Here is a 19,858-nt window from a genome sequence, read left to right on the forward strand (position 1 = left end):
AACATCCTGTCAATGAGATTCAGAAAGCGCTGGCAGAAGCAAAAAGAGACTTAAACACAGACCCAGAAAAGCAAAGACAGAGAGAGAAGAAGGACCCTCAGAGGGAGAGGGGACCACAGCACTTAACTAAAAACAAAAGGTCGGCGCCCTGCTCCCGCTTCCAATAACCTCCTACCACAAGCCCCAGCAAGTTCAGGGTCTGGCGTGAAATACGCGCAGCGTGTACTGGGGCTGCGATGCGCAGAGCTCGGCCCTCCTCCAGCTCCTCACGTCTCTACAAGCACAGGGCACACGCTTTGCGAGGTCCTCATGAAACCAGGATTGTGACCTTGGTAACTTCATCACCTTTACCACCTGAATCAGAATCATGCCAACTTGTCATGCCGTCGAGGCACTTTGGCTGAAACACATTTTCAACACTGAAACTAGTTTTCCCTGGAAAATGAGAAAATGGCCGGCAGGGTGGTGGGCTTCTGAGGGTCCTCCCGCAACGGCCCCCACCCCAGCAACTCACGTGTCCCAGGACATACGTGGCCACAGGACGCCCCCGGCTCTGACACCAAGCAATTCCTCCTCCTGAAGGAAACAACTCTCATGCGTCCCCACCCTGCTGTCCTCCAGGCAGCAGACCACGCGGTGCCTCGGGTGTCCCGGGGAGGACCGGCCTCACCTGCTGCTCCCTCAGGCATTTCTAGAAAGCAGTTCTGCAGCCTGGCCAGGGACCCCTCCTGGAACCACCAATCTCTCCAGTCCTACGACAGCTGCGGGAGAAATCAGCAGCAGGGGCTTTGCCGCTCCTCCCCAGATGCCCCGCCATGTGCTGTCCAAGGGACACCTGGGAAGAACTGATGCCCAGGTCTTCAACGTCCAGACGAAGTACTCTGCCAACGAGGACAACGGTCACCGGCATTTACGTTCTATCTCAATTCAATCCATCGTTGTTGGTTTTGTGTTTTGTTTTTCTAAGTAGGCTCACACCCAGTGTGGAAGCCCAACACGGGGCTTGAACCCGTGACCCTGAGATCAAGACTGAACTGAGATCAAGAGTCGGACTCTTAACCGACTGAGCCCCCCAGGTGCCCAAACTGATCACTGCTTGAAAATCAAGCAACCGAATTTCCTTCAAAAACATCAGGATCCCTCTAAATGTTCACACGATTCCTACTCAGTGGACAGATGTAAAGTGTGCGGTGTGCATGGAGACTGTAGAAAGGGAGCGTGCGCATCTGCGTGGCCTCGGCTAGGGGGTCAAGGCCGACACCAGCAGGGAGGAGGCAGGTTTACGATCCGTGAAGGGATGGAACCGGTGCTTCGCCTCTGCAGGCTCTCTCCCCCAGAACACAAACACCGGCTCACCCTGAGAAAAAGGGCAGACACACTCCAACACCTGACCGGTCCTCCTCGGAACCGTCACGAGGACTAACGGAGATCTGACCCACCGTCACGGCCAAATGGAGCTTTTGGAGACACGGCAACTTACTGTCACACGGTGTCCTGGATGGGATCCCGGAACAGGAACATGGCATTAGGGCAGAAGTGAGGAAATCGAGGAAGGTATGGAGGTACGAGTGCTGGCTGATGCACCGTGACAACACGCCTCGCGAACATGACGTCAGCACGGGAAACTGGGGGCGGGGGCGTGAGAACTCCCCCGCGCCTTCACGATGTTTCTGTAAATCTAAAACTGGTCTAAAAAATGGGAGTCATTTTTTAAAATGCTTACAAACTTTAAAAATCAATTAAAACGTCCAGCATTTCTCAACATTTAATTAGTATCATAAGTCTGGGGCTCCTGGGCAGCTCAGTCGGTTAAGCGTCTGACTTTGGCTCAGATCATGATCTCACGGTTTGTGGATTCGAGCCCCGCGTCAGGCTCTGTGCTGACAGCTCAGAGCCTGGAACGTGCTTCAGATTCTGTGTCTCCCTCTCTCTCTTGTCCCTCCCCTGCTCACGCTCTGTCTCTTTCTCTCTCTCTCAAAATAAACATTAAAAAAACCCATTAAAACTGTAAGTCCAATATAGCAGATTCTCTTAATACTCACAAATTAAATAACACGCAAAACACAACAACAATAAAAAACTGCCAGATTCCGCCACCACGTCTCTGGTTAAAATGGCTGTCACATCCAGCTCCTGGTGGACCAGTGAGGACAACATGCCCCTCCTGAGCCACCACGAGAGACAGGCAACATGAGGGAAATACCTGAGCGAAGGCACCAAGGTGGGAGGCTCCAGGTCCCAGCGAAGAAAGGGGAAAAGGCGAGTTGCCTGGTCTCCACACGCCTCCCTCCCAGGGCTCGCCTGCTCTCAAAGGCGGTTGCTGGGAGGCTGAGGGCACCAGGGGAGGGGACGGTGGGCACAGTACGGTGGGTCAGGACCCACCACAGAGCAAGGGCCCCACTGAACGCACTCCCATCGGCAAGGGCAAAGGGGGAACACGGCAGACCCTCACAAGCCTAAGCGCAGCACCAACGGGCGGTTTCTCAATGGACTCGGGGACCCGGCCCTACTTTAGGTGCCAGGGGACAGCACCTACGTCCTCTCCAGAGTAAGGTAACACCACCAGAGCTCTGAGCTATCTTTGATGGCTGGAACGTAAAGAAAAAACAAGGCACACCAAAAATAAGACTGAACGACCAAAAACGAAGGGACGGAGAGAACCAGGCAGTGTAGACAGATCTAAAACAGGAAAACGAAGGGACGGAGAGAACCAGGCAGTGTAGACAGATCTAAAACAGGAAAACGAAGGGACGGAGAGAACCAGGCAGTGTAGACAGATCTAAAACAGGAAAACGAAGGGACGGAGAGAACCAGGCAGTGTAGACAGATCTAAAACAGGTGCAGGTAGTGCGGTTACCTGGTATGTTCAAGAAATCGGGTAACAAAATGATTTCAGCAAATAACTTGAAATTAAAAAAATGGAAATTCTAGAGTCAAGAAGGACTACGATTAAAATTAAAAACACAGACAGGAAATGCAGATTTAGAGGCAGGCTGGGAAGAGCTGAAAAGACTAGTAACTGGGGGGACGGACAAGAAGAACACGCCCAGGCTCCTAGAGAAAACAGGGTACGGAAAACAGAGAAGAGTGTGAGGGCACGGAACGTGCGGAAAAGGCCCACGGGGCTAACTGGGGCCCCAGAAGGGGGCAGACAGGGAGTGGGGCACGGGCCACACCGCAGACGCACCAGCAGACCTTTTCCAGACAACGTTAGGAACCTCGAGCCAAGCAGAGACCGAAGTGGAGATGTGCGTGGCGGGGGCACCGGCAGGGGCTGGGGATGGCAGTGGTGACGGTGGCAGACAGGCACGGCAGGACACCAGTCACACACAATGGTCAGCTCGGGAAGCACAGAGACCGAAGCCGTGCGAGCCCAGCTCCTTGCTCCGTGAGGGCCTACGAGTGGGGGGCGAGGAGGACGGACCCCGCAGGGCTGCTATGGGCCCAGAGTCGCCGGCACCCGGGACGGGAGGAGAGTGAAGCACAGGCATGCGGGCGAACACGGGGGTCCCGGGAGCCCCCCAGCCTGTGTCCCCTGTGGCACAGCCAAATAAGTGAGTGCACAGGGACAGGAGAAAGCACTCGCACACAGTGGAGCGCTAACCAGCACTGGAGGAAGAGTGACAGCATTAGCAGGTGACCATTTGGCAACCGTCACGTTAGTAACTGAGCCACGGAAATCGGCGGATGTTAGAGCCACCGGGTGAGAGTCTGATGACGAAATGGACGTTTACGAAGCTCCAAAGTGCTTTCCCGGAAAACATTTATATAAGTTACAGGGAGTAAGAGACTGACGGTGAACACATCATCTCCGCCAAGTGATCAAAGTCGACGTACGTGGGGAGGGGGCCCACGGGAACTGCGCCGTCTGAGAAGACGTGACGAATCCTGGGACGTCCCTACAAGAAGGCACACAACTGAAACCTGGTTCCGGGGAAACCAAACGGAGGGGCATGCAAAAACCGCCTGTCCCGTCACCTCAAAAAGTGTCCCAGAAAGCCTGAGGGACGGATCCGATTCACGCCCTAATCACATGCAGGCCATGAGCCTGCGCCGGGTCTTTCCGCTCGCAAGAGCATCGCTCTCAGAGGCACAACGGTCACCCTCAAAGGGGTCTCTGCGTCAGAGGCGGAAAGACGCGAGCGCTCACCTCCTGGTGTGGAGAGCGGCACGCTGGTTGTGAAGGAGTACGTCCTCGTTTGCAAGAATTACACGCCAAAGCCACGGTTCTGTCCTTACAGCAGATTCCTGGGCCGCGCCCCCAGAAGCCCCGTCCAGTAGGCCCGGCGTGGGGCCCGAGAACCTGCATTCCTAAGGAGAGCCAGCGATGCTGGTGCAGGGACCACACTGGAAACCTCTGCGCGAAGCGTTTGCAGCTGAGACGCCGTCGTGTGGAGCACGGGCACGGGTTCAGCGCGAGTTAGTTTTCTATTCCTGCTATTTCTGGAAGTTCAACACATCCCGAAATGAAAGGGGAGATGAAACGAAGATCATAAAGACCATTTTAAACTCAGCGAGAGGATTTTCTGTCAGCCATGACTCTTCAGGCAGGACAAGGACACGGAGCGAGAGCACGGAGAGCGGGGCCCTGGGCAGACCCGCGGGAGCGCCGGCCACAGAAAGCGGTGACCGGAGCGTCGCGGGGGCTGACGGCACACCGACGAGCGGGCAGTCGGACAGGGGATGACAGCGGCAGGAGAGCCAAGGGCCGGGCAAAGGGAGGAAAAGCCCCGGGGCCCCCGTCCCGGCCAGGAGGTCTAGTTCACCGTGGACCCCACTGAGTCCAGGACACATACTTCGCCACCAGGCTGGCTACTAACAGCTAAGAGAATGAGAGCCAGGAAGCAAACAGAGGGAGGAAATGGAATGAAAACGAACAAAACCCTGAATCCGAAAGAAGGCAAGAAAGGAAAAAAATCAAAAGCAGGTGAGAAACACACAAAACCCCAAGTGAGAGGCACCCCTCAGACACGGCAGCGGCACGAGACGCGAGCGGGTACACCTTCCCCGCACGGACCGCACGGGCTGAAGCACACGTGTTTCCAGGTGCGCAGCGCCATCGTGGGTCCGCACAGAGAGCGACAAGCACACAACACGGGGGACGCGTGACGACACAGGCTCGGAGCGCGTGAGACACAACCCCAGGCCCGACAGACGTGACGCCTCGCCAACAGGGGCACACTTCCACGCACCTCGCACGGCACGCCAGCACGGAGGACGGCGACGCGAGTCCTGCCGTGACACGCGTCACCGCGGGATGCCAGCGGGACGCCGCGCACAGCACGGGGAAGGGGCACTCTCCTCCGGGACTGCGAAACGTCACCAGATTGACCAAATGCTGAGCCGAAAAGTGAGCCTCAGTCACATCCAAGGATTGGAATGATAAAAAGTATGTTTTGGATTACAGTGGAATTAAGCCAGAAATCAGGAACAAAAAGATAGTTAGAAAGATCCCAACTGCTTTTAAATGATCCAGTAGAACTCAAATGAGTTACTGGTGTACACAGAAGTCAGATTAAAATCAGAAAACATTCTGAGTTAATGCCAGGGAAAACCCCACACAGAGACTTAAGAGCTCAAATTAAGCCAGGTGTGGGGGCAACGTGTCCAGCCTTACACATACCTGTTCAAGAGCAAGACAGGCTGAAAAATCAGTGACCCATCTGTTCATCATAAAAAGTTTGAGAGACAGCAAATAGAAGAGAAAAAAAATCGGCGAACCAGACTGTACAACGGACGATACCAAACAAACCGTTCCTTGGATGCTGAGCTCCTTCCAAGAGCGAAGGAGGAGAGAGACCCAGGACTGGCCACAGGGCTGAGGACGGGGCTGGCGGTCACCCTCCAGCCCACTCGAGTTAAAAGCATAAAAGAGAACATTGTAAACAACTTCACACCAAGAAATTAGGAAATCTAAATGAAATGGGGGCCAATTCTGTGATAAATACAACTTCCAAAACCGAACCCAAGAAGGGACAAGATACTGAGTATTCCGTGTCTATCAAAGCAACTGAAGCCAAAATCGGGAATTTTCCAACAGAGCCCCACCAGTCAACCCAGGCACCTGCTAAAGGAAGCCGTGACGCGCCCCTTCTGCAAACTCTTGCAGAGAACAAAAAATGAAGGTGCCGCCTCAACTCCGTGTCATGTGTCAGCGTGACCCCGACAACACCTGAGGACGATCATCACAAGAAAACTACAATCTGTCAGGAACACAGGTACAAAAGTCCTAAATCAAGTACGTGAGTTGGGTTCAGCTCCACATGAAGAGGTTAATACACACAAAAGGGGGACTGATTCCACCAGACCGAGATCTGTGTCCCACTAGAAAATCAACCGGTAAGATTGAGCTCACGAACAAAAAAAGGAGAAAAGCATCGTCTGGGGCAGACACAGGTGATCAGACTCGACACCCACACAGGACGGAAATTCAACTACTAGTCAAATGGAACTTCCTTCAGCTCCTAGGGGAGAATATCTACCGCTAACCCACAGCAGCATAACCCCTACTGGTGAATTACTGATGTCAGAAACATCAGCCACTGTCACAGCGCCTACTTGCCCATGAACCAGAGATCCATCCAGCCCATCAAGGCAAGGGGAAACAGGTGGCATAAAGGTTAGAAAGAAGCGACGCTGCCGTTACCTGCTGGCACGCGTTTTCCTTTTTCTTTTCCCACGCTGGGACTTTTAAGTGTTGCCCACAACTGTCATTACAAAGGCTGGGGCCGCGGGTCAACCGGAAGCCTCCTTGCTTTGAGCAGCGTCTCACCACAGCGGTGAGCAAAGCCACTCAGGGGTCCCATCCACCGCAAGGACACCCCCCGCGCCATCCATGGCGCGGCAGAGGGGTCCGCCCATGCTCCACAGCGGGGCACTGCCCTGCCCACCCCCCACACGGGATGACGCGAGTCTCGTGTGTTCTGGATGCCAGTCCTGCTTTGCTGGGATAATCCAGCTGTTTCTCACTTACACAAGGAAACGTAAAGCTCCACTTTATTGTTTATATTTATTTTTTAAGAGAGACAGAAAGAGTGAACGCAAGTGCTAAAGGAGCAGAGGGAGGATCTTAAGCAGGCTCCACGCTCACGACCATGACATCATGACCTGAGCCTAAATCAAGAGACGGACGCTCGACCGACGGAGCCACCCAGGCGCCCCAAAGCTACACTTTGTTAACAGACGTGTATCAACAGAAAAATTCCTACAGGCGCTACCAATCCCCACTTGTAAGAATAACTAACGGAATAAAACACATACTCAACGTACACTCCGTGAAAACGGTGACGCAGTTTGGTTTTCTGCTGCCCCCTCAACCCCTCGACCTCACTCTCTTCCTCTACCTGTGCTCACCACCCGCGAGCTCCACTAGCTCCGCGACTCCAAACGTCAACCACACGCTGACCACCCCGAAACGTGTACTTACAAGTCCCACTTACTTGCAAACTGCAAACTCACTGCACGCAAGCTATTCAACGTCTCTTCATGGGGATCGTAAGCATCTCAAACACCCCCAACGACCCATCCTTCATCCTTCACGGAAACCTGTGTCTCTCTTTTGCCAACATCCGCCGGTTCCAACTCAAGTTCTAGTTCCTGAGGCCACCGACCTAGCGAACAGCTTACTTCTCTCTTTCCAATACAAAATTTCAACAGACTGTTGGTTCTACCCATAATAATGGCCACTTTTTGAAACCCGTGCGAGGACCACCCTGGTCTGAGCTAATGCTACCTCTCCGTCTATCTTCCTATTAAGCCTCCTAACTAGCCTCTCTGCTTCCGTCCATACCCCTACTCAATCTACTCTCAAATCTGACACCACCATATTCCCATTACAAAATATGCAATTTTCCTCCTGCACCTTCTTCCACTGGCCCAGGAGGCCTCTCTTTGGCCTCCCCCGTCTCTTTACCACTTTCCCCTCCCTGCCCCTGCTCCAGCCTCGGCACTGTGCTGGAAGCGCTGAGCCTCACCTCTGCATCTGCCCGTCTCCCCTCCCGGGCCTTTCCCCCAGCACCCACCCCTGCTCCTCTCACCTCCTGCAGCTCTCCGCTCACAGGCCACCTTCTCAGTGTGGCCTCTGGGAGCAAGACCCAGGCTTTCCAAATCCAGCCGCCACCTGGCAAGGCTCTGCCCTGCCCTCTTCTGGGAACTCAGGTTTCTACACAGCACCTGCCACCATTTAACAAACTCTCAGTTTTACTTTCTAGGTCCTTCCACCCTGACGTCAGCTCCACGAGGGCAGGGGCTCTTGCCCATCCTGTGCACTGCGATGGTCCCCCGCACATACCCGGAAAGCACGCGGCGGACTGGATAACTGAGGACCAAAGGCAGTGAACGTGCGGGAGGATGAGGTGAAAACGCCTGACGCCTATGGAACGTTAAGCCAGCAGAGCGCGGCACAGCCACGCAGCTCACCGGAGGCCCCTGCCCTGCTCCAGCCACAGCTGCGTGCCCAATCTATTGCTTACATTTAGAAAAACTGAATGCCCTTTGTCACGGTAAGTTTAAAGAGGAAACCGTATCGGTAATTCAAGTGGAAAGCCAGTACCACCCACCATAAACGAGAGAGCACAACAAGAAACCATAAAAAAGGGCTTACTGCTAAATTCTGCCCACGTATCAGTGACGGCAAAGTCTCTGAGCCTGCGGCCCACTGCTTTCTTGTTTAAAAGTGAGGTCATCAAGGGGCAGCTGGGTGGCTCAGGCGATTAAGTGTCCGACTTCGGCTCAGGTCACCATCTCCCGGTTCGTGAGTTCGAGCCCCACGTCGGGCTCTGTGCCGACAGCTCAGAGCCTGGAGCTGCTTCCGAGTCTGTGTCCTCTCTCTCTCTGCCCTAACCCCACTAGCGCTTTGTTTCTCTCTCAAAAATAAAATGTTAAAAAAAAAATGAAAAAAAATTTTTTAAAGTGAGGTCATCAAAAGTAACAGAAATGTTACAGACACGTTATCAGTAAATCAACACGCTCACACAATCAGATGAATTTTTTTAAAAATTTAAAAGGGCAAAAATTTCTCACTAGATAACTTAATACCCATCTGGTTTTAAATTTCCTGTGCGTGCACCCCCTTCAAGCCCACAGCGCCAGTGGTATGGACCAGGAGACGACACCAGGGAGACGGTGGACACCCTTGGGGCTCCAGTGGGGGACGAGGCTCCCTGGAAGCCAGAGGGAGCGTGTCCCAGGGTGGTCTGGCGGGGTCCCAGGCAAGGGGAGCCAAGGCGGGGCCGGAGGGGCGGGGCCGGAGGGGGCGGGGCCAGGTTTTGCATGCACACCTGCAGCTCTGGCAACATGGGAGAGAACCCAGGGAGATAGAGAGGAAGCCACGGTGCCAATCCGAGCACAGCGCCGGCTGCCTGGAAGGTGGGAGTCGTGAGGACACAGAACAAAAGGAGGCCGCCTGTGCCCTGGGCTCCGCAGGACCTGGAGAGCCATCAGCTGCAGAGCGGAGCCACCAGCAAGTACAGGCTCTCACACCTGTGCAAGAGCCACGACGGAGGCAGCAGGGAGGAGCCAGCCCGGCCCCCACGGCCCCCACGGCCCCCACGGCCCCCCAGAGCTACACGCACTTAGGTGCTACGACACTCCGAAGAGACGTGCAAACGTACTAAGCGTGGGCACTGCTGAGTGACAGCTGCGTGGGTTTACTGCGTACTTCCCCAAATCTCCACACTGAATAAACTCACTTTCAAAACAACCAAAAGTACTTAAAGAAAATGCCAAGTATCCCAAGTAAGACAGTGAGCAATGGGATATACTCGGACACCCGATCGGCGCGTCAAGCAATGCGCTAGCATTCTAGAGATGCAGAAATACCTAAGATTTCAACTGAGCTAAATGCTGGCTGCTTGGCCTGAAGAGCTAATTTGAATACAATCATTTCACACATTTGCCAATAACAAACCCAGTGACAGCGGGTGTAGACACAATCCTGCTCTTATTCTCGATCCCACGTCAGGATCCCCAGGGGAGGCTCCCCTCACCCGCCGGCGTCTAGAACACAACTGGTTTAAGTGTCCTCTAGGTTCGTGGGATTTTGCCAACGATTCTCCAAACCGTTCTGAAAACAAGTGACTCACTACCAAGGTACGGAAAGCAGATAAGATCCCAAACCCAGTTGGAGCCCCCGAGCTTGGCCTCACGCCCGCCCCGTGGGCCTCCTGCACAAACACGCCTTCGTCCTCCACAGACACGTGTCCCATGAGGGGTAAGGCGGCACCCCAAGGAAAATCTGACACTGGAGAAACGTAGACAAGGGCTAAAGAGGAGACAACGTTTCCACATCAAGAGAAACTGCTGCCCAGGAAGGCCGCGTGCCACACGCGCTCCCCAGGGTGGCTCACTGCCCACGGCCGGGGCCGTCCGAGGAGCCTCACCGGCTCTGGACGGGGTGAGGAGGGGAGGAGAATTACTTCAAGGGAAGGGAAGCTCTTTCACTAAAACCAACACGCAAAAAAACCAACAAAAGCCACTCTTTGGAGAAGTGACCTTGGTACAGTCGTGGGGGCCCAGCAAGCAGCCAGCGCTCCTGGTTCAAAATCTCACCTCTGTGAATTTCTGGAAGATGCGGTCACTCTGGTGAGCTCCGATCGTGATTTCTGGGAGATAGATGGGAATGGTCGTGTAATTCAGCACCTCCAGCTTATTCTGAACCCTACGAAATAAGACAAACACAGATCACGCTAAACCGTAAAATAAAGACACAAGCCGTAAGGCTTTTCAAAACACCCACGTTACAAAAATCACACGTGCAAATAAACGCCATCCGTCCCAGCATCCCTCTGGGAGCCAACTTTCACCTCAGAGACCATGTGGTCTGTGTGCAGCTGCTCTTCTGAAATGACCTTCAGAACCTGAGGGCGAGTCTTCCAAAAGGCTCAAAGGCCACAGAGGACGGCCTTTCGGGAATGGAGGAGGTGTGGGAGACACATAAAAGGAGCCACGGTGTGCTTTAGACACAGGAATGGCCCAAAGAAAAAAACTAAACCCAACGCCATGTGTAACAGGGCCGTGCAGTGTGCCCTTGTTAAAAGCGTGCACAATTCGTGAATCCCGAGGGAAAGGCGGCAAGGAAGTCCAGTTCCCCCAAATTCCCCACGCAGCGTCCTCCTTCTCTGCCTGAGAGACTCCAGGAGAGCAAGGCCATGGGCAGGTCCGGAGCACGTGGTGGGGAGCCACACGCAGGACGGCCAGGCGCACCCTTGCCTATAAAGGTCTAACGCTCCTTGTTTCGCTATTTTATTTTGCGAAAACATCTACATTGTGTTGTAACCGCTTATTTCAAATTAAACTCAGTCTGAATATGACCACTGTCCTTGAAGGCGAAAAGCATTTTGAGGGCTTTTAGGAAGAAACACTTAAATTAAGTCTCCTTTCTGAAGGGTTCAAAACAAGGAAATAATTATTTTAAATGACCACTTTCCCATTAATGAGTTATAATGGCAGAAGACGTTTCTGTCCATAATGGCCCAAATGGAAGTTCTTCAAATGCATCTGGCTTTCAGCTACTTTGTGATAAAGAGTCCAGGCCCATGTAAACCCAAGGCCTGGGCACCCTGGCACCCGGGGCACACCGCCACCGCCAGAACAACCCAATTCGAACCCCGAGCCCAGCGCCCCCAGGCCCTCCCCTGTGGAGGACCACACACCCCGACAACCCGCGGCAGGTTGGACGTGGACGGTGGGAAAAGGCAGCGCCTGAGTGTCACCAGTACAAACTGTGTCACTCAGACACGGACTAATAATGACTCAACGGCAAACATTACCCGAGGGGTCTTCCTAAGTGTATTTACGTGGACATCCACTGATCGTGTAAGTGGCCACAACAGACACGCTCGGAGGAGAGCTATTTCTTACCTCTCCCAGGGAGCTGCTCACAGAACGTGTGGCCTTGTGAGCACGTGCAGATAACGCCCAAGTACACATCTCTTTATTTTTCACACAAGTGGAATTATTCTTACTTTTTATTTTACAAGGATAATTTTTAAAGTGACCTCACAATAAACAATTTACACTAAAAATGAAATTAGTATTTTTAAATGCTACCAGATATCAAGGTGGAGTTTGATTGGGTTTTCTCAGTAAGTTCCAAAAACCTGAAACATTCTGGAGACCCTGAAAGACCTTCCTGGCCCGGGAGCTGGTCCGCAGCACACAGAGCGACAGTGCCATCTAGGCTCCGTCGGGCCGAAGGAGAGCTTACACGAAAGCCCCCAAAACGGTGTCTCTTTGAGCAAACACGCTTCCAACTGGTTTGGAACATTAAAAAAAATACCACCTGCCGCTGTTCTCACTGAAACGTGGCTAAGCGCCTGTCCACTTGTCGCCGTGAGCTTAAAGGGGGCCCGTTACGAAGAGCCCACGGTGTCACGTCTCCACCAAACGCCAGGAGTCGTAACCTCCAATCAACCACAGATTCACTCCAGATGGAAGAGAAGTGAGGCACGGGAAACCTTTTATGACCCAGGGAGCAAAAAGCGGAGACAGAAAACATTCTGTTCACAAAGCACTTAGTCTAATTGAAGAGAATTCAAAAACTGGCTGAGGATAATATAACCTCTTAACATCACGAGCCAAAGTGCCCGAAGAAGCAAGAGCGTACCCGAGCCTGGTTTACAACGCAAGATGCTATGCCACGTACTCTACAAGAGTGAGGCAGGAAAAGAGAGAAAAAATGAACCGTAGATAATGTTTTATGACTCGAACTGTTTCCCAGTCAACAGAATGTCTGCCCTTGCTCCTAAAACATGTCCAAAGGGTAGTGGTTAGTCCCTCCCAAACCGCAAAGTTCTGTCCGACGCTACACTTCTGATACCAAACTCATACCCCACAGTCTCTGTAACTGAAACTTCCTACCACGAGGACCTTCTCCTAGAGTCACAGGAAACAGAAGTCTCATGAGGAAGCAAACTGGGGGGGCGGGACGGCCCCGGCTCTGGGGAAGCAGGGCCCTGCACACGTGGAGCCATGCCTGGTGACCAGGGTCTCGAGCATGGGAATGAAAGCAGCAGAGGCAGGTGCCGGTAGGTTACGGACCACGCACTTGAACACAGAATGCCATCAAGGTTGAGAAAGACAGTGGCGGTCCCTCGGCATAAGCATACACACACGTAATTGTACACCAGCATCCGTAACTGGCGTGGAACAAAAATGCTCTAAACCAGTAATCTGGTCATGTTCTAGACAAAATGGGCGTAACTGGTTAAGTGGCATGTTTATGGTACTTAACTCAGAAAATTGGTCGTAATTTTCACTGGAGTCTCCCAAATTAAGAAATGATGCTCAAATGAAAATAAACAGTTACCATGGTACACTGTGATGAGATATCCGGGCGTCAGGGGCAGGGGGACAATAAACTGGGAGGAGAGGACAGGCCATTTTTAGTAAAATAAATGAAAACAGTTAATTGAATGCTATCATCTGTAAACTTGAAGGGAATTACTGAATCCTTCTCTGCTCCAATAACAACATAACTAAATAACTACTAAAATTATGGTCTTAAGACATCAATTTTGGACACAGTCTAGAATCAAATTAACACACATTCCAGATAACGTTTAGACAGTGGCACTGTGGGGGCGCCTGGGCGGCTCAGTCAGTTAAGCATCCGACTCTTGATTTTGGCTCAGGTCATGATCTCACGATTCAGGGGGTTGGTTAACTCCTGCGTCGGGCTCTGTGCTGACAGCGCAGAGCCTGCTTAGGATTCTCTTCCTGCCTCTCCCCTGCTCATTCTCTCAAAATAAGTAAGTGAAGTTAAAAAGAAAATGACACTGTTTATCAGTGGAACAAGTCAAAAGGCCCTAGCACATCACCAGCCACAGGGGGTGGGGACACCGGGACAGCCACCTGCCCTCACGTGCTATTTCACGTCTGTGTCCAGCAGTAGCCAACACTAAAAAGAATCACATAGAAATCCACAAGCTAGCACGTGGCTGTTACAGTCTGAAGTTAAGAGAAGGTACTCAGGGGTGGAGGGAAAAGGTGGCTACAGCCAGGCTCAGAAGAAGGCTAGGACTCGTAGATAATTACCGGGCCGGTGGGGGAGACAGCAGATTCAGGAAGAGGCAGAAGGACGTCAATAGGACCCTGAACTGATTCCCAGAAACTAAATGTGGATTCGTGACAAGACAAAGATAAGCCACCGAAGGACTCTGAGGAAAGGGAATGCAGGGTCACGGTGACATTTTCATGAAAATTAACCTGCTAGGCGTGTGCACACGGGACAAGCAGTGGGAAGAAATAACTAAGCACAGCATGAAGATCAAGAACGAAGGGGCAAACCGCCAAGGCAGCAGGAGTCACAAGAGAAAAGGGCAGGGAGAGAAACCACTGGAGACAGCGCAGACCCTAGCACATCCCTTAGGGTACGGCGGGGGCGAGGCAGCCGGCCAGGAAAAGGAGGGTCCAAGCGGGATGCCGGCTGCAGAGGTGACGGCCCCACCGGGATCCAAGCCTGAGCCACCGGGCGGAGGGAAGGCAGCACGGTCTGTGCACACGACCGCGGGCGGGGTCGCGCCAGCCCATCCACGCCCCGGTCGCCTCGGGGGGCGGGCCAGACCCCTGTACAGCGAGGAGGGCCCCACCGGGCATGAGTGCGCTGGAATCGGAAAGCGCTTCCGGAACACCGTCCGGACACAGTGCTGACACCGTAAGTGCGATTCAGGCTCACGCCTCGAGGCCTCAGACCTACACGGAGACGCCAGGCAGCAGCTGAGAGAAAGGACACTGCGTTTCCAGCAAGGCCCCGAATGACGTAGGAGGCAAGTGACCTCGTTGAGGTAAATGTACAAAAACACCTGAATATACAACCATCTCGACACAGAAACTCAACCAGAGTTTTCAAAACCTGAGACTGCAGTGTTTAGCTCCAAGTAAAAAGCTTGAAAGTCCCCACTCTCATCCGCACAACAAATACCCCTGACAACCAACCACCTGCTCTGGAAGAAGAGCAAAGGTGCGCCGGGGGGTGCTGGTGCGTGGCAACGGTGCCATCTGGGTGGTGGGGAGCAGAGGGGAGCACCCCGCCGAGGCCCCCGTCCCGCCGCTCCCCCGCCCCTGCACTCCTGTGGCCGCGGACCTGGTCACCCCTCACCGGCCCACAGACCCACAGGCAGAGAAGCCACGGGGATGTGGATGAACCGCCCGTTCTCCCTGACATCTCCAGAACATTCCATCCACACTGTGCTCACACTCGACCGGAGCACGAATCCAGACAGGAACGTTCCTGAGCACACAAAAGGCCTTCGCAGAAATCGGTGTGTTCTCAGACCACAAGTGCACGCACAGCAGAGGGAGGCTGCCAGCACCGAGTGCACGTGGGAGATCTGACGTCGAGCGTCCAGGCCTCTGCCCCAGGAGAGCAGGGAAAAGACGACCGAAGCCTTGAAGGAAGCAGAGTAAAAAGAGAATAATAAAGGCTAGAGCAGAAATCAGACTGAAAGCAGACAACAGAGAAATTCAAGAAAACAAAAAGCTGGTTCTTTGAAAAGATCAATAAACGTGAAGAGAAAATTCACCAACGACAAACAGGCACCCGAAATACAAGCTGTTTGAAGTTCAGGGTTCATAAAATGCAAAATAAAGCAACCACTTGTCTCTGGCGTCAAAATCACAAGTGTCCGCTGTCTGCTCGAACGACGCGGTCCGTCCGGGACCCTGGGGGATGGTCGAGCGTGCGGCCCGGCTCGCCTTTTCTGGAGAACGGTTCTGCGAGGGAGAGCTGTAAGCTGTGTTCACACGACCTCACCCGGTCCCTCCGCCTTCACACCCGGTGTGGAACAGACACACGTGCAACGTGCTTGCTGACTACGAACAGGAAGGGATCGAAGCAACCCGAAAATCAAAATTAAAGAAACGGTAAGTGGATTAGGGCAGCATCTCAGGAACTGACCAACTTTACTTGTAAACCCAGACAGTAAGTACTTCAGGCTCTGAGGGCTTCAAAGAGTTTCTGTAGCATAAACCAGTTTTCTCTCACGATCCTTTAAAAATGTAAGAACGATTCTTGGCAGCTGAGGGCTGGATTTGGCCCACAGGCCACAGTTTGCCAACCGCTGACTTGTATCTCCATCAAACGGTTCAAACAGCATCCCCAAGCAGCCATCAAGAAATCAAATTTTTAAGTTTTCACTAAGAGAGGGACGTGCTTACGATGTTAAAATCTAGAACACAAAGACACATACGAGGTAACTTGTATTTAGAAACAGGAGCTCACACATTTACAGCCTGCCGTCCACGGTCAGGAATCACAGGTGATCCTGGACTTGGGCCTCCTCCCTCTCTATGGTGAGTGGTGTGGCTCCCACCCCCGACCCGCTGGGGCTGACGGTCATTTCCGTGTTCCTCACCTGCCTCATCACCCGAGTCGAAGTTCTCACCACGACCCTCATTCACTTCTGTACGCTCCCGGCTCTCCTGCCCTCTCTCCCACTCACCCCCAGACCCCGACCCTGTTGGAATCCAGGGTCCTACAGCCCGGGGACGGCCGCAGCAGCCGGGAAAGCCCTCTCTCCGCTCGGTGTCAGGGCCGCTGCCCCACCAGCCGCACACAGCACGTTTCTCTCAGGTCCTCCCGACGGTCTTCCCCACACCGAGGCTGAGACATTTCCTCCCTCCTCAAACCTCCATTGTGTCCCCCTGCGCCCCGCACCCTCACTGGCACTCACAGCCGCTGGCCCACTTCCCATCTCACCACGAAGACGGGGCGGCCGGCAGAGAGCTTCCACAGGCCCAGGGCACATCCCCGCTCGCCCTGAGCCACGCGAGGAGCACAGACCGCCACGGAGCGCTAGGCCTCGCCTTCGGTGGCCACTCCCAGCCTTCCCCCAGGGAGCCTCCTTCCCTGTCCCTGTCAACCCCACCCCTACAACCACGGGATCTTTCCCAGGAGCTGCTACTTTTTCCATCTGAAGCACAAAACAAGAAAAAACAAAAACCATTAAAAGTTACCTTACTCGTAATACCTAAGTCAGTAGCTTCACACGAGAAGCAATCCCACCTCAAGCACAGGATGTGAACAGCTGATGGCACCCTTCCACGTGTGCCGACGCTGGGCTGCATCCAGCTATCAGACAGAAGAAACCGCAACCCAGCAAACTACCCGGCACACACGGGAAGGTCTGGCGCTCGGGCCCAGCTCCGCGGGAGCAAGTCCGATGGGCAGACTGGTCACCGGGGCAGGACGGGTGCTACGCATGGGCTCAACACTGAGACCGGCGCTCCTCAAAACTGATGTGGCCCTGCCACTGTGTGTGCCAGCGTGCCACAGCAAGGCCAGTGCTGAGCCCCCAGCGTAGCTCGTCCTGGGGGACAAAACAGGGAAGTCGGTAACATGGGGTCCCCCCATCATGGCGGGCAGCCAGTGGCCCTCACAAGAAACTTCCACTTGCTGGGTTCAGATTTGCCTTCCCGCCCGAGACGCTTCTGTGAGAAGCCCGGTTCACGTGCGCGTGGAATCCCTTCTGCTGTCATAAACAGAGCATGCCTGGGAGCTCTGTTTCCAAACAGCGCCCCGAGGCCGGGGCACTGAACCCTACGCACCAAGGTACGATGGGATTTACATGGGCCTTTTGCCTGGAGGTCAGGCCTTGAGTAGCTGCTAAGGCAGAAGGTGCCAGTGCCCCAAAAAGCACTGGGCACTGATGTCCAATGGGCTTTGTGGGCAGAGATCCTGCGCACGTGTTACTGGCTTTTCCTGAACAAAGTAGCACCTTTGGCACGTCCCTCATGGCAGGGAGGGAGCATCGAAAGCCGGGGCGTGGACGGCTCCAGATTGGCCATGGTTCTTCCTCACTGCCCAGCCGTGCACCTGCTAACTCCCTGTGACCCTGGCCGTGAGTACAACTCCATACAGAGACTCCTGAGTCTTTGCAGTGAGTTTCCAAGTGTGCAGTCGGGCTTAGGGAGCCTTAAAACACATGGTGTACTGGGTTGAATAGTGCCCCCCCCAAATTCATGTCCGCTCGGAACCTGTGAGCGTGATCTTATTTGGAAAGAGCCTTTGCAGAGATTAAGTTAACATGTGATCCCAGGGCACTGGCACGGATCCTCCTCCCGTGACTGGTGAACTGACAGGAAGGGAGAAATGTAGGCAAGACACAGACGCACAGGGAGGAACGTCACGTGAAGACAGAGGCAGGGTGGGAGTGACGCAGACACCTGCCCAGGAAAGCCCGGGATGGCCGGAGGCCACCAGAAGCTGAAGGGCGGGAAGGAGTCTTCCCAGAACCCGCAGAGGAGGGCGCCCTGGCAGCAACCTGGACTCTGGACTTCCGGGCTCCAGAACCGGGAGAAGCAGCCTCCGTTGTGTGCAGCGCCCCCAGTGGGTGGTGTCTCGCTACAGCAGCCCCAGGGCACTCACAGGGTCATCTGCAGCACGTGGCCCTGACCGAGGAACTCATGCCGTGGCACGGAAATGCGACAACGGCTCCACGCACGTGACATCTGCGGTCTTGACACAGCTGGCCTGACCTGAAGGGCTGGTCCCCTGAGGACGCCAGGGCGCCCGCAGGAGAAGGCCCTCTGCTGTGTGTCCGCGAGGGTCGGGCTGTCTGGCAAGCTGAGCGGTGGCGGGACGCACGGCCGCGTCCCCACCATCCTCTGCCTGGAGCCGGAGGACAAAGTGCCCACCGGAGACGAAAGCAAGACTGCTTTTGACTCTAAATCGTCTACACCTGGCTCAGGGCTCGGCACACGGAAGCAGCAAAGGATCTGCCGAGTCGATATTGGCCATCAATTAATTAACTGTCCGACTCGGGGGCGGAAGAGCCTGTTTGAAGGAAAAAGGAAATACGCCTCGTTCCTGGAGGCACAGTTAGCATCTAACTTGAAACAGAACTCCTTCACGTTCCGTCAGTTTCTACCGCGGGCCGTGGACTATTCTCAAAGACCCAGCCCCGCGCCCCGTCTGGGTGGTCCCCAACAGCGTGGGACTCACAGCATCCGCAGGTGGTGAAGAGTCCGGTCATCCTGCTCCAGCCACGGCCCCTTGTTGTACTTGAGGTACTCGATGTCCTCCACCACCTACGACACAAACGATTCCAAGCCTGACGCAGAGGCCCACTTTGGAAATTTAAACGAGGTCACGTTTTAATACATTGCAAGCCACAAACACCTAGCAGGAAAAATCCCCATGGAAGTCAAAAAGAAAGGAAGTTGGACAGACAGCCTTCGGTGAAGAAATGGGACTGAGCGCTGACCCTCAGTGTGCGCGCCCGGCCCGCTGACACGTGGGTGGCGCAGAAATGGCACGTCGGGCCGGGAGACGAGGCGCGGGACAAAGAAAGCCTCAAGACGGGGGAAGCAGTGATCATGACAGACTCCCCCGCCCCAGGGACTTCGTTCTAGAAGACAAGACCTGGCCACTGGAAGCAACAAAAGGACAAGAAAATTAATCCATTTCCTGAAGAGACCCAACAATCTGTGTTCCCAGCCTCCACACCCTCAGTCTGCACTCTGATCTCCCAGAGGGGCAACCTTTCCAGATGCACTTTTCCCCAAAACACACCACACCCGGGGTCCTCTCTTGAGCCTCAGGAACTTGGGTACTTCCAATTATGAAGTGAAAGCATGGCACGGTCTTAGGAGCAAATGCAACCTTCTGCTCGGACACGTGGCATCTGATGGGTCCGTCAGGCGTAAAACCGCCTACGACAAACACAGCCGCCTCCCAGGGACAAAAGTCAACAGAACTCAGGCAGTCCAAGCGGAGTGGGCCACGTGCAGTCCTTGGAGCTGGCCCGGAGCTGCATTCGGATGCGGCCCCAGGCCCTAAGGGAGCGTCCCCCTCTCCGTGGACAAGACCTCACTCCATAACCCTCTCCTCCTCTCGTGCCCAGAGCCGACCGGGCCCGCG

General features: G+C 54.2%; 1 protein-coding gene across 3 annotated transcripts in view; it reads right to left on the minus strand.

Moving 5' to 3' along the window:
• NDUFA10 (NADH:ubiquinone oxidoreductase subunit A10) overlaps positions 1–19,858 on the minus strand; it is a 51,552-nt gene that overhangs the window by 14,147 nt on the left and 17,547 nt on the right. For 2 of the 3 annotated variants that reach the window (XR_006713338.1, XM_045482346.1), the window contains exons 8-9: positions 18,941–19,026; positions 10,549–10,657 (exon numbers count right to left, since the gene is read on the minus strand). Coding sequence is in view for 2 of the 3 variants with exons in the window: in XM_045482346.1 (XP_045338302.1) it covers positions 10,549–10,657; positions 18,941–19,026 (195 nt within the window). In the remaining variant the exon portion in view is untranslated. The remainder of the gene's footprint in view (positions 1–10,548; positions 10,658–18,940; positions 19,027–19,858) is intronic. The other variant, XM_045482347.1, reaches the window with a different exon arrangement.

The sequence above is a fragment of the Leopardus geoffroyi genome, chromosome C1 (assembly GCF_018350155.1).
Source record: "Leopardus geoffroyi isolate Oge1 chromosome C1, O.geoffroyi_Oge1_pat1.0, whole genome shotgun sequence".
NCBI lineage: Eukaryota > Metazoa > Chordata > Mammalia > Carnivora > Felidae > Leopardus > Leopardus geoffroyi.